At 32.9% G+C, this 15,946-nt stretch overlaps 1 protein-coding gene across 1 annotated transcript in view; it reads left to right on the forward strand.

Annotated features, from left to right (window-relative positions):
* Positions 1–32: 32 nt before the first annotated feature.
* LOC111413431 (transcription factor cropped) overlaps positions 33–15,946 on the forward strand; it is a 69,893-nt gene continuing 53,979 nt past the window's right edge. The window contains exon 1 of the mRNA XM_023044401.2: positions 33–548. Within this exon, the coding sequence (XP_022900169.1) occupies positions 472–548 (77 nt within the window). The 5' untranslated portion in view covers positions 33–471. The remainder of the gene's footprint in view (positions 549–15,946) is intronic.

A 15,946-nucleotide genomic window follows, 5' to 3' on the forward strand; every position in this document is an offset into this window, starting at 1 on the left:
CGCCAGCTGGCAGACGTTGATAAGTACTATTCTACTTTAATCCGCGTCATAAATAGTACCACTATATTTTCGCATTTATTTCGGGTTTTTACCACTTAACCTCAACGATTTTAAGACGTTTCATTTAAAATAAGGAAATTGGAGAGTTATCTTGGGAGTTTTGAACGTTTTCGGTTTGAAATGACGGAGGGAAATGATTGGACAAGTTTGGCGTATGAACACACGGACACTAAAACGGCCCCGGTCTGGGTCTCAGCTGTTTCCCGCCAGAAAACCGCTGCTATTCGGTGGCGTATGTTCGTGTTCGGCGGCGCGCACGTTAACTTCTAATTGAATTTTTTTCGGAAAAAAAGCGTCGTTGAAGAATTTGAAATTTTCGATCGCGCGGAAAAAATTATATAAACGAGTACGAATCGTGTCCCGAATTGTAAACGAGGGGGACGTTTTCGGTGCCGCGCTGCCCGCGAGATTATGTCTATTTATGAAGACAGGGGCGCGGTAGAGGTACTACAACACACGGAGAGGGACAGTCCGGCTAACGTTAACAGGTAAGCGGATATTTTTTTAAATTTCTTCTCCGCGTGGTTTCTTACAAAAAATTTATTATTAACTTTAACGAAAAAAAATATTTTTTTAAATACAACTTTATTATTATTTTTTAAATTTAAAGCGTTGTTAGTATCGAATCGGGGCTTGTACGCGTCCGCTTGGTTTTAATAGGAATTTTTGAATGCCGGCATCTCACAGCTGTTGTCCCCGCCATTTTGTGGCGTTATGTCTCGTACACACTCACACACGTTACTCACTCACACTGATAGACGCACACTCTTACAAAACGGCGACCAAGTATGGAATTTTAAATATTTCCACACGATCATTATGTGTTTTCTCTCTCTCTTTCATTCTTATATACGTTAACAAAGTTTAATCAACATTTTTTACTCAATAATTTCAATTCAATTTCGATAAATTTATGACATGTTTTTTTTTTAACAATGTGATGTAATAACACAGCTGACTTGATGTTGTGTACTTGTAAAATTTAATGAATAGTAATAATAATAATACGTCTTAAACTACAAGGTTGAATAGAAACCTTTTTTTTTATTTGATTTTTAAATTTAAATAAAAATTTTTACATGATTTATTTATTTTTGTTAAATTCGTATTACAAGTTCAAGAATAATAAATGTAATAATAGAAAATTATGCATTTTTCTGAGTCATTCTTGTTTTTAAAATACATTTTATTTATGTCGCGATTTTTTTATTGTTTTATTTATGCACAAGATTTTTAATTTATCAAGATACGAAGATTATTTATACAGGTGTCCGGTATCTTCCACATCAGAGCATTATACTATTGTAGGATACATTATTCTAAAGCGATCTTTCTAATAAAATTTTTTCGAAATGTTTATAATAACCGTACGGGAACTGTTTAAACTCATCCGCTATTATCTAATAGCGGACGACTTTGATGCACCGAAAAAGTTTATTTCTCTTCCCGTGTCGAATCTATTGGCAAGTACAATTTTAACAAGTAAATTAATACAGGGTCATCCACGACGACCGTCCATTAGAACTTTACAGGGTTCTGGCCCATACAAAAATTTGAAAATTCAGATTTAAGTATTATTAATTGCGTTCTCTTCGACTAAAATATTTTCAGATTTCTAGCACTTCCGGTTATACCGGAAGTCGCCACCTACTTTATTTTTTTAAATGGAACATCCTATATATTTTTACATATTTGGATTTGTCTATTTTCAAAGTTTATGAATGACTTTACTTTTTGCAATTTGATTCGGCCGTTCTCGAGTTATTCGAATTCTTCTAGAAAAATCTGCTCCAGTAGACATTTGTTAAAAAAATCAGAGAACACTCGATTTTTGGGATATCAATTTAGGATTCAGAACATGCATAAGCAACATGATGGAGTGTGTTTTGGTGCCGAGTAAGGCTGTCTAGATCGTTTGGTCACTTTACTACGGCACGTTAACTTTTCGAAATTTGGAAATCCCATAACCTAATTTTTTTAAATGGCACCCCTCATATTTTATTACTTAGTCGTCTTCGATGTCTCATTTTACATCTTTTATATCCCATATGTCCTATACCTAACATTTATAGTTTAGGAGATAATTAGGGTTTTTTGAAAAATGCACACATATCATATCGATATTTAACCTAGTGTACCATAAATACCTAGTGTGATCTAGTGTATAACCATATGAACTGGCCTTTTAAAAATTTGCGGACTTCTGTGTTTGATGCCAGCTTTTTACTAAAATATTTTCAGGTTCCGGGTGCTTGCGGTTACACAGGAAGAGGTGACAATTTTTATATTTCAAATGGAACAGCCTGTATTTCATTACATTTTTGAAATTTTTGTTCAATTTTAGGCCCCTGTATGTTGCAGCCGACACGTACGCGTAATTATTTGGTTGCACTCTCCATAAATTATTATCAAATACAAATAATCCTCATTACTAAATTCCAAACGTGGCATTTCTTGAGAACAGATCACTACAAAAAGTAACCTAGTCATCACACCAACTCTTTTTACTCTGTTTACTCTTTCCTTAGTGATCCTCTGATAATACATAACCACAACAACATTCCCAACACAAAATTTTTTTTCCGGCGGTCAAAGTAGATGATTTATAAATTATAAAAAGTAACGTTGTAGTTGACATTTTTGATTGAAAAATGTTATAAAACTCAGGGTGTTCCATTTAAAATATGAAAATTGTCACCTCTTCCGGTGTAACCACAAGTACCCGGAACCTGAAAATACTTTAATTTCGATATTTGTGTGCATTTTTCAATAAACCCTAATTATTTCCCAAACTATAAATGTTAGGTATAGGACATATCGGATATAAAAGATGTAAAATGAGACACCGAAGACGACTAAGTAATAAAATATAGGGGGTGACATTTAAAGAAAATTCGAAAAGGTAACGTGCCATAATAAAGTGACCAAACGTTCTAGACAGCCATACTCGGCACCAAAACATACTCCATCATGTTGCTTAAGCATGTTCTGAATCCTAAATTGATACCATAAAAATCGAGTGTTCTCTGATTTTTTGAACAAATGTCTGCTCTAGCAGACATTGGATTTTTCTAGAAAAATTCAAATAACTCGAGAACGGACGAATAAAATTGCAAAAACGAAAGCCATTCATAAATCTTGAAAACACAAATCCAAATATGTAAAAATATACAGGTGTTCCATTTAAAAAAATAAAGTAGGTGGCAACTTCCGGTATAATCGGAAGTGTTAGATATTTGAAAATATTTTAATCGAAGAGAACGCAATTGATAATACTTAAATCTGAATTTTCAAATTTGTATTTTGGCCAGCTGAACCCTGTAAAGTTCTAATGGACGGTCGTCGTGGATGACCCTGTATAAGTACAATTTTATTTATTATTTTTTATTATTTTATTTTTCATAAAAGGTAAAAAAAAACAACAAAAATATTTAAACTCACATTTAATTTCATGTAATATCAAAACATACCTAGATTTTTTGAAGAAACGTCTAAATAAGTGGTGATTAATTATTTTTAGTCAATTTAGTTTGCTAACTTTTTGATTTTTCTCTTAAGGCCAGGTTTTAAGATGAAATCTTTATTAATCTTTTTGATTCTGAAGTACATTTTTGACCGAAATAATAAACGTTTTTCAACTTTTGGGCACTGGACATCTTTAGCTAAATCAATAAATCTTTTTAAATAATTTTTTGAAGGTAAAAGGCCGAATTCTCCATTTCCATTATTGAAAATTTTATCCAACAATATTAAGTAATAAAAATAAGTAATTAGTAGTAGTAACTTAGTAAAACTAGTAATATAAGTAATTTAACATTTCATCAGGGGGTTTTATTAATCCACCTTCCGAAACTAGATCTGTCCATGTGAAAGTATGATTTTGTACAGATGTTTGTTCAGTTTATGACACATATATCCAGCAAAGTACTCTATGATGCGCATCATACTTTAAATCGTCGATATGTTCACATTCTTTTTCTTCTTTTGGTAGCTGTTGATTATCAGTCACTAATCGAGATAAACACGTTTGAGAGTATCAGCAACAATTTTCAAAGTAGGAGTAATTCAAAAGTGGATGCTAGTTGATAAAACAAAATTAATTCTTTATTTTTGAGCCATATTATCTTTCTACGTGGGGTTTCACTGTTGAAACCTACTTTTGAACCTCAATAACACTTAATTTATCAGTTTAACTTTCTTACTTTTTGAAAAGATAACATGAATGATTTTCCTTTGACAACCGTTGTCTCCATAGTCTCTGACATTTCCAAAAGAATGGCCTTTTGTTTTTCTAGTGACAAACCAAATGCCGACATTCTTTCTCGCGTGTCCTTATGAGGAACTTTTGTATTTAAAACATCGAACCAATCATTTACCTGAATGAATGACACGTAAAAACTACCAAGAAAACACTGAAATGTAATTTACTACTCACCAGTTTAAGAAAATTTGCACATTCAATCCAATTGTCTGTTTCACTGAGAAGTCCTAATGTTCCACAACGACTTATGGCATTACTAATGGTATGAGAGAACAATTTTGTGGCCAATTTAACTTTTTGCCGTTGAGTTCCTACTACTGTTAAATTTTCCATACTTATTTTATGTGATATGTTTAAATCCGGCGACGATGTTAAATTTATTAATTTTTCAATTATGTTTTTATTAATTTTATTTAAGGATGATAAAACCTTTATCAACAAAATTATGCCGAATTAGGTGAGGAACATCTGCAAACACATAGATTTTATGGTTGCAAAGGGTAAAGTATGGCTTTTCTTCAGAAATGCAGAAGAAGAAAGTTTATTTCTCTTTGCGTGTCGAATCTATTGGTAAGTACACGTGAGAAACGTGTTTTGACCGGCGCGGCGGTCCGGTTGAGGCCGGTTTGCTTGATTGGACGTCGAAAAACAGTTCCCGTGCGGTTATTATAAACATTTCGAAAAAAATTTATTACAAAGATCGCTTCAGAATAATGTATCCTACAACCTTATAATGCTCTGATGCGGAAGATACCGGACACCTGTATACATTTTTTTTTTTTGCAAAATTTTTAATATCAGGTGGATGAAATGGAGTAAAATGTTCGTTTTTAAACCTACGACTTAGTACATAATAAGAATAGTTGGGGATCAAATTCTTCCCTTTTGGTTGTACAGGGTGTCCCAATTTCGATGCCCGCATAGGCTATCTCCGAAACTAACAGAGATAGTTTTTGCAATTTTTTCAGTTTTTGCTGATAGGGCGAAAACAAAAGACGATAGTTGTTCGGAGTTTTCGGCATTAGCATTTTCTTGAAAAACGAGATCATGACATGTAAGCTACTTTCTTTCTATCTCTTTTAGTTTCGGAGATAGCCTATGCGGACAACGAAATTGGGACACTCTGTAGAGGTGAGCCAAATTGGGCACTTTTAAAAAGAAACTCCTATTTCTATAACAAATACAGAAAAATGAGATCAGTGTCTGAGGGTCGATTTTTATAAGAAACTTAATGGCGAAAACCGCATATTGATATCTCTTACGATTTCAAAGATACAGGGTGTTTTGAAAAAAGTGCATTTTCGAAAAGTCGTCATAACTTTTTTTTTATTAATAAATCTTCCTTTCTGTGAAAACATTTCCAAAGCAACTTTTTAGGCAAAATTCGATGGAATAAGTTAGCTTTCCCTCAAAGCAATATTTTAGCAGTTTTTGACATAAAAATGATTCATTTAAATGGAACATCCTATACAGAGTGTCTCACGTAACTGGTTCGTTAGAACTTTTTTAGGTTCCACTATTCGTACAGTTTTGAAATTTTGCTAGCACGGATTGTTCATTCGGAACGTTCGATCTAAAATATTTTCAAGATGGCTGCCACTTCCGATCTACCGGAAGTAGACCATAAGTTCGTTATTTTAAATAGAATGCTATAGTTTTTATTACACCTTTTAATTGTACGTAAAAAAATATGTTGACTTTCATAAAAGTTATTGGTACCTAGCGTCTTTCGTTTTCGAGTTATTTTGATTTTAAGCTTTTTTTGGCAAATTTCACCATGCTCTTTAAAACCTCATATCCCAGCCTACGTTCATTCAAAAAAGCTTTAAATTGGCACGATTACTCTTGAGATGCTGTTAAATAGATTGTCATTTATTGTATCCGAGTATCTTATACAGGGGTCGCCACACTTTTTTTCGAGCTATGAACTGTCAAAGTTGAGCCAAAAATTTACATTTTATTTTTCATTGTTTTCCATCATGGTATGACAAAACTGTACTCGCAAAGGATGATCAGCAATTTTTAATTCTTGTTTGTGTAGAACACACCAAGTCGTATTTTTGGATATTCCGAAATGTCCGAACTGTAGATATCAATAGTACTAGCAGTACTACGATCTGCCACAAAATCCAACATGTTTTCTTCTAGTTCAGGTATACGAACTGTGACTTCTGATTAACGTTATTTACATATTTTTAGAAACGTTTTTTATCAGGTTGTCTGCGGTTGGGAAATTCTTTGCAATATCGTCTCGCCGCTGCGTTTAGCATTGTCCCAAAGAATATGTTTACTCACTAAAATTGTAATTATTTTCCATTTTAGACAACTATTAGGGTCTAACGTACGTTCGGTAATAATTTAACACTTGCTTTACTTACTACTACTATTTATAAAAACTTGTCAAAAACGAGGTTGTCTCTTTTTGCGTGTGTTTAAAAAATGTTAAAAGTTTGTTTTAATGTTTAAACATTTCCGAAGGCCCATACCTTTGCCATTTATGGGTTGAGATCAAAAATTTTTACACGAGTCGTCATAATTTTTACTATAGTAGTTGTGATTAACATTATGCCACGATTTACAGAAACATCCTGTATATCCAATTTGGCTACGATAAGATTTAATACGGTAATCCTCCAGAATGTAATGGATAGATTGTTTTGGAGCTCCGCAGTCACACTGAGATGGCAACACTCCCCATTTGTGGAGGCTATCACCACATACTCCATGACCAATACAAAATCCTTTTGCTGCTTGGTTGGGCAAGACATGTTGTTTCATTTCTGATTGTGCTTTGGCGTCCCAGTCTTTTTGCTACTCAGAGTTTATGTGTTGTAGTTGCTTCAAGCTTGTTCCTCAGCATGATCTAAGATATATTAGTCAGTTACTTTCTTTAACTCGTTTAGAAGAGCTTTTCTCCTTCGTAGTATTGGGGTGGCGATATTGCTTAGGGTTGGTAACCAGTGAAGAGCAGTAGATTTAAAGCATCCTGATATTGTTCCCATAGTCGAGTATAGTTGTATGTCGATTTTCTAAGTGTATGGACTGTTTAGTTTATCCATACCGGCGTGCAGTATTCTACAGCAGAATAAACAGTTCTGGCCAATGTGGTCCCTAAGCAAGGTGGGAAAAAATCATGATTTGATTAGCTCTTACAAAGAGATGGTTCTCAAAGATCAAAATTTTTCTTTAATGACATTCATAAATTATCCAAATTTTCAGAAAATGTTATTATTAATAATGGAAATTATATTTAAGTAAAGGTTACTATAATGTTTTTTGTATTCTTAAACCGTAAAAAACAGCAGAGTCATACCGGCACACCTAATACTTTCTCTGGTTTCTGGCTTTCTTGGTGTTTTATATTAATTGTTTGTGACTCCTTTCTTCTTTCTAGCTTCTTGCTTGTTTCTGAAGCCTTTCCTTTTTCTTTATTCACCTTCTTCTGGCATCGTTGGAGCTTTTTCTCCTTTTCTAATATCTACCTACTCTCTGGTTCATTTTTTTAGATAGATTATTACTATCTTCCCTTAATTACTAACTTGATAAAATATGAAGTAAACGGAAATAGTTCTAATGCGATCGCCCTCATTTGTCTGGCAACGATGAGTTAACGTTTAATATGTAAGTGTAATATGTCTAGTATTAAGGTAAAAAATTTTAAAATTCTTTACAAATTCAGTTACAAATTAAAGTTGTGAAAATTGTTCATACTAAAAACATTAATAGTAAATAACACAAAGATTTGTTATAGGTATAAATTACTATGTAACATTACTTAAAATAAATAGTAATGCTTAAGTAATACTTAAAGTGAAATATAGTAAAGTTGCAACATCATTTTCTATCATACTATCTATGCAAAACCACATTGATAGATTATGTTTATTATACACATATTCTTTTGTCTTCAATATTGCTCGGTATAACATTTTTAAAAAGAAGTTGTGAAAGCTTCATTACAGCTTTCACAACTTAAATATTTTACTTTTTATATAAAAGGTGTTCCAGAAATTCCTACGATTTCTAACTTCATTTATAGAAATTTTCAGTTTGTTTTAACATGCTTATTACTGAAACAACTTAACTCACTTTTTATAATTTTTCAGGAAACGAAAAAAACAATTCATATGAAAACAAACACAGGTTTGTACTTTAGGTAATATACAAGCAAAATAACGATCTTCCATTTGTTTTAATAAACTCAAAATTTTTTGTCAAAAAAATTGACTTAAGTTGTTTCTCAAATTAAACGAAAGAACAAAATATAACATTACATTAATATAAGACACAGTTACTTAGTTTTGGTCTGTTTGGGCTCCTTGACCTTGGTATTTTCAAGAATTTCTTCGTAAAATTGTTTATTATAATCGTTTTCTACCCATTGAAGCAATGTTTTGATATTTTTAAGTTCTGTTTCTAATATTGGTAAGTTATCATTGTAAGCTTTTTGTTTTGGCAATTGTATCTGGATATTCTTTGCTCTTTTGGGATGAGTCAGCTTAAACTGACCGTAACAACGCCAAGATTTGTTGCTTCATACAGTGGTGTAATTTTGACACTGAAAATAGAATTCTTTCATTTCTAGAATGTTTTTCAGTTTCATCAGAAGCACATATAGACTTGTAGTATTTTGGCCACCAGTTTTTATAATCTATGATATCTTCTGTTGCAACTTTCTTTACAGTAAAAGCGTTTTTCATACTAGAAGTTACAATAAGTTCAGTGGAATGTATAGCAAAAAACATTGTCTTCGCAAGGGGTAATACTGCAGCATGCTTTTATTATGCAGTGATTCTTGTTTTGTTCTGGACAATTATCAGAAAGCAATCGGAGCTCTTTTACATCAAAAGAAACATACTTTTCTATATACTCCATTACGAATGTAGTGACTCCATTTTGCAACTACACCCTCATGGTAAATATAAAAAAAAACGATTTGTTTGTCTTTAAATTGTTCATGCAGAACACACTTACACTTAATTGGTATAGGTAAAAGAGATCTTGTAGAGGGATCTGTGGCAGTTGCAGATTCTGCATGTAATCAAATACAATAGCTGCAAGATCTCAACGTTCTTTACATTCTTCTGCAGTCGTTTTTAAAGCATTGTAGAAGCATTATTCTTTCTTTGCAGCTTCTATAGGTATATTGTCTTTGTCACGTGAACAACTTGCTTCATAATAATTATTAATAATTAACTTTGACAAACGATAAACAGCGCGAATTTATTTTGAGGTTAAGTGTGAGCACAGCATGGCACGTCAGACCATTATTTGTAACAGAAACAACCCAAGTTAGCGACTTATGTTGTTTCAGCAGTAAAAGGCTGTGGCGACATGGCTGTAATTCGGTAACAGTTATCAGCACATAAGTTCTTTCAGCATCAAACAACGGGGAATGGTCGAAACTGTATGTTTATATAGATAAATCAAAATGGCCAAAAAGTGACTTAGGTTGTTTCAGAAATAAACGATTTATATACCGGGTGTCTCACGTAACTTGTTCGTTAGAACTTTTTTAGGTTCCACTATTCGTAGAGATTTGAAATTTTGGTTATTATTCGGAACTTTCGATCTAAAATATTTTTTTATATACTTCCGGAAGTAGACCATAACTTCGTTATTTTAAATGGAATGCTATAGTTTTTATTATCAGAAAGGAAATTTAATTCTCTACAAATTATTTATAAACATTCTTATACTTATTTATTGTAGTTTGGCACATAATAGGAAATTTATCAAAACAAGTTCCGAATGAACCAGTTACGTGAGATACCCTGTATAATTTTATTTTTTTATAAAATGTTTTTTTTGAACTAATTTTTTTAGTAGAATTTTTGAATGATTTTACTTTAATTCATATACTTTAAATGGCTCGCTTGGAATTTTTATCGCCTCCACGGACTGATTCATCGGTATAAAATTCGAATGACTTCACTTCGATTACATTCTAACGAAATGCTCGCTTTTAATAACCACACCCTAAAAGGCCTTTTGAACTCCTTTAATACTCCTTTCTTTATATTTAAGTTTGTTTTTTTTTATAATTTTTTAAAAATTAGTATTTTGCCATCATTTTTACTAGGTTTTCTTATTAATTTACAGAATTTTCTAAAATTTCTTCTTTGAATTTATAAAATCTTTTGAAAATTTTTTTTTGTTTCTACATACAAGGAGTAACGCTTAAAATAGGGCGAATTGACCTGGGTTTTACTCAAACCTATTGTGTCAAAAACTTTTTTGTGTACACCCAGGTCAAGTTTAAATTTTTGAAAAGGATTTAAATTTGTTTCTTTGAAAAATTTAGAAAGATCTTTTGTGTTGAAAGAAACTTTTCTTCTTTATTCTTTTCGTTTTTATTCTCTATATCTTTTTATTTTTCTTCTATTTTTAGTTTTATTTATTTCGTTTTGTAAAGATTTTTAATGGTAGTATTTCCTGGTTCATTCTGAATAAAAAATCGTCCCAGTAATTTTGTGGCGTAGTATCGTGGTCTCTTCTCTCATCCTCCTCTGTTCTCCCTTCATTGGCATACACAAACTGCCTCGTAAAATCGATACTCTCTCGTATACTCTACTACGCAGCAGACTCGAAAAGGACGAAAAGGGTCGTATCCTTGTCGCCCTTGGAAAATATATAGAGGGGGTTGAAACTGCGCAGTAATTTCTTGAAATATTTTCACTCGATTTTTATATATCTTCTAGATGTTTTTGGATCAAATTAAAAATAAATTGGTAATCAATTATTGATTAATTAAATAGAGAGTTATAAACGAGGTCTTAATTTATTTTCATTTTTTAACGAGGTTGGGTTAATTGGGACTTTTTTAGCTTTTCCGTTTCTAATTTTAGTACAAAATAAGTTGTTCCGATTTAGTTTTTAGTTTCGTAACGTGATGGAGTAACATTAACGTTATCTATTTGTAACGTTATCGAACCGTTGTCGTTCGTGTTGCTTCATCAAAACATTGCAAACAGCTGTTTGGCGCCGCACCAAACCATATGATACTAGGAAAAACAATATTACAATAACAACCACTTGAAATTAAAATCCAACGGGATTAGAACTTCAAATATCATTCACCTAATCCACCTATTATCCAATAATATTAAAAAAAAATCTTTTACTGATATAAAATTTGAGTTGTAATAATAATAGAAGTATAGTTTTACGCGTTACCTTCTATATAAAATCGTGTGGCATTGCAAGGTCGCGTACCATTCCGTTCGTTTTCGCTCGTTTTCAGCTCGCTCGTCGCTAAATAGTATAGTGCCTTAGCTCAGTCTCGTTCTCGTTGGCGTTTTCATCGTTGTCGGTTCGTTTCTCTCACAAAGCACGCCCATTTCTATTATTGTCAATTTGAGGGGGCCTCGTTTACGGTAGCACTAGGAATGCGGCGCCTGTGTGTGCCGTGGATTGACGCCGATGATTCATAAATCTGGCGCTTAAAGATAATTCTAATTTAAATTTAATTTCTATTGTAATTTTATTTTCACTTTAACCTTTAATGTTACGTAAGGATTTTTTTTAGTTCTGAGTAAATGACTAAAAGTAGCTTGTGGTTTAAAAATAGTTGGAGCGATAAGGAGGGTACTAGGAAAATATGTTAGGAATTTCTTTTATGTTACAATGTAGTTTTATTTATCAGAAAATTAATTTATTCATACAGAAAATTACGGGATTTTTTTTTATGTATCTGATAAATAGTTGAGTTTGAAAATTTATTGTTTTTGTTGTATATGTTACAGTTAAAGCATTCATTCCGTGAATGTACACATTGTCTAGTCAATGCATACATTAACTAATTTATCTAGTTAATGTGTATATAAAATACGAAATGTAAACTTTTACTAGTTGATGTATACAATTACTAATGACGCCCAGTTAAAGCTTAAAGTACGTTTACTCTAGCTCTTCACATTCTCGTCTCTCATCTTCCTCCGCCACGAAGTACTTCTCATCCCTCAGTTTTAATCCATGACATAGGACTCCCTTTAGGCTTTTATATATTGTATTATTTCATACATACCGATTTGGGGGAGCCGGAACCCAACCCAACCCAAAAAATGGTTACCACTATACTTACTTACTACTAATACCGTAAATTTTCTTTGTTATAACTTTTACTAACATCTGTTAGCAAATTCATACACTGCGCAGTTTATGTACACATTCGCTAGTAAATGTATACACTCTATGACTGATAAATACTTTCACTAAAATGTTACGTTAATGTATACATTGACTGGCTAATGTGTACATTAACTGAAATGCACGGTTCACCTGTGACATATACAGTTTAGCAAATTTATCGTGATCGATCAATTGCATTCATACATTGCAATATTACAGCTTCTCAAAAATACATATTAGAAGTTGTAGATGAAATCATACATGTTGAACATTGTATCAACCTAAAACTGATTGACTAGGTTCAGGTTCATATAATCTTAATCAGTGAGCCTAGGCAGCAAACGTCTTCGGCTGTAGCAAAGTTATAGATCTTTTGACTAACTAACCTAAGGTCGTTTGCGGTCTAGGCGTAGTGGTTAAGGTTATATGAAGCTGAAACTGGTCATCATATTGTGGCGCCTCGACCACGCAGCCTCGGCGTTATTAAGCGAAGTTGTAGATCTTTTGATTAACACAGCTGAGGTCGCTTGAGGCCCACACAGGGCTGAATCCCGATTCTAGCTGGACAAGGGCTAAACGATTAGAATAGCTATGAAGGAAAAAGTAGGTATTTTAGTTCAACAGAATTTTGAGGTTTTTCACTTATTCTTTAAGGAAAAATTAGTATGAAGTAAAATGGAAAGATAAAACAAATGCTAATTTAGTGTCTAGTAAAAAGAAGAACTATTTTTATAAAGATTCAAAATCCGAATCATCTTCCGATTCGCTTGGAGAATCCTTCCCCGCATCGCTATGCTGCTCATCAACTATATCCTCTTCCATTGAATCCGTGATCAACCAGCTCCTTTGCCTACCTTCTTCAATGGGACTTTCTGGAACGTCCTAAGGCCGGTAATAACAGTGTAATGGTTGATGATCCGATGATATTAAAAGCATATGAACTAAATCTTCACAAGTTTTTATATATGAGAACTTCCTGAAAACTACCCTATTGCAATAAGAGAATGTTTTATGGCTAAAGGCTGGGATCAGGCTGGGGCATCATGTACCAACCATATAGCTCCACAAATTGTTTGGAGTATCATAAGTAAATGTGTTTTCTTTAAATTTTTTTTTGTCATTGTCATAGAGAACAATTTGAGGAAGTTGTTTTATAAATACCTGAAGAATAGATCCAAATTTAGATGTTAATCGCATATCAACTCCTGTAGTAGCAGCGGCTTCATCTACATGCTTAAAAAAATCGGCGGGACACGTTCCCGGTGTTGGACATCCCACTTCCTTGAACTACTCTGTCTACTTTTACAGTGTGCGCTGGAAGACTTCCTGTACCAGCCATCAATGATCTCAAAAACTTCCTGGATATCAAGCTTAGCGTAAATTATCCTTTTTCTTGCAATTTTAGTTCTCTATATTGTATTCGCCTTCTTGATTTTTGAAAAGTTTAAATTCTGACCTCAGTTTGTAATCAGCACTCCAAGAGATCTCACCAATACCAAGTTTTATAAAAAAATCAAGAGAAAATGAAGTTGCCAGTTTTAATTGAAGAATTTTTGTTATATCTCCATGTATGGTTCATTATGGCCCTCCTTCTTTGAATATGTTATTAACTATATTATAATAAAAAAATTCTCACAATTTTAAGTCAATATCATCTAATGAAAAAAAGTTAGTTCTAGTTTTACACTAGTACTATTACTGGAACCAACACAAGACCTAGCACTAGAATCATTCGGGTTTAGCCGTCTTGACAGACGTGCGGCTTAATCCGAATGTTTCTAGTTCTCGGTCTAGTGTTAGTTCTAGTTTTGCACTAGCACTATCACTAAAACTAACACAAAACCTAGAAACATTCGGATTTAGCCGCACTTCTCTCAAGACGGCTAAACCCGAATGATTCTAGTTCTAGGTCTTGTGCTAGTTCTAGTGATAGTGCTAGTGTAAAACTAGAACTAACACTAGACCTAGAACCAAAAACAGCCGGGTTTAGCCGTATGTTTCTTAAGACGGCTAAACTCGAATGTTTCTAGTTCTAGGTCTAGCGTTAGTTCTATTTTTAGTTCAAGAAAAATATACAACAATCTAGCACTGAATAACAAATGAAACTAGATTAACACTAGCACTAGAACTAGTACTAGACCTAGAACTAGAAACATTCCGTTTAGCCGTACCTCCGTTAAGACTGCTGATAGGTGGTAGGTAGCGGTAGTTAGCATAAAATATCACTATGTCTAGTTTTACACTATAGTCTGTTTTTAAACCAAGAGGAGCATTTTAAATTTCTCACCAAATTGACCTTGCACGTGATTGGTTGAATGCGAGCAAGGTTCACACACAGGCAATTTTGAATTTGACGGTTAGGTTATTGATCATTCGACAGTTTCATTTCATTTTATTTTATTTACTTTTGTAAAATTATACATATTTTAAAATAAATACACTCATAACTTCAATGTTAATTTGTATGTTTAGTGTTGACGATAACAAACGAAAATAAATACACTAATAAGTAATAAAATAAATAATAATTATTAATTTAAATTTACCGCTAAAATATCTAGTGATATTTTCTGGTGATATTTCCAAGTGTAAATCCTAACTTCCGGATTCACTCCTCCTGGTTTAAAAACAGACTATAGTACTATCACTAGAAGTAACACAAGACCTAGAATCATTTGGGTTTAGCCGTCTTAAGAAACGTGCGTGTTAGTTATAGTTTTACACTATCACTAGAACAATTCCTGTACTATTATGCTATGTTGCATTTTATGCGGGACAGTGCAAGTGCATACTAGTTTCGTATCTATGATTACTGCATTCATATATTGCGAGTGATATGAAATTTCCTGTAGATCGTTTAACTAAGTCGAGGTGATCATATTGTAGCGCCTCGTCTTACTGGGTGATGATACGAGGCTTACTGATTAATATTTTATTAATCTCGTAGTAGTTATCATATTGAGGTGCGTGCCTTAGGTTTATCAGGTTAAGTTGTAGATCTTTTGACTAATCAAGTCGTGATCGCTTGCGGAAAAGACTCAGTGATTAAGATTTTACGAATCTGAAACTGGTCATTATATTATGTCACCTCGGCCGTAAGCGATGTCTACTTTACCAGATAAAGTAGAAAATTTTTGATTAATTAAACCATGGTCCCAATATTCCATATGAAATACGTACACTAATACTTTTGTTGGGCACTGTACACGATACACACTCCATGAAATATAACAGAGAAATGACCTTCACCAAGATAGATTTGCCAAGCTGTACTTGAAAAATTGTTGGGAAATACCAAAAGCGGATGAATCATTTCCTTCTCAGCTGATTTTGATGAGCAAAATGTTGTTAGTAAGTTCTGGATAGTTGAGTCAGTAAATTGTTTTAAAACTCACAGTTCCTGTGCCATTTTTAGTTTTAAATACTATCTGTGGTAATTTAAAAAAACTGTGTAAATTAAAGTTAAAAAAAGGTGTGCTCGCTATATTTATTAAT

The sequence above is a fragment of the Onthophagus taurus genome, chromosome 11 (assembly GCF_036711975.1).
Source record: "Onthophagus taurus isolate NC chromosome 11, IU_Otau_3.0, whole genome shotgun sequence".
Classification (NCBI taxonomy): domain Eukaryota; kingdom Metazoa; phylum Arthropoda; class Insecta; order Coleoptera; family Scarabaeidae; genus Onthophagus; species Onthophagus taurus.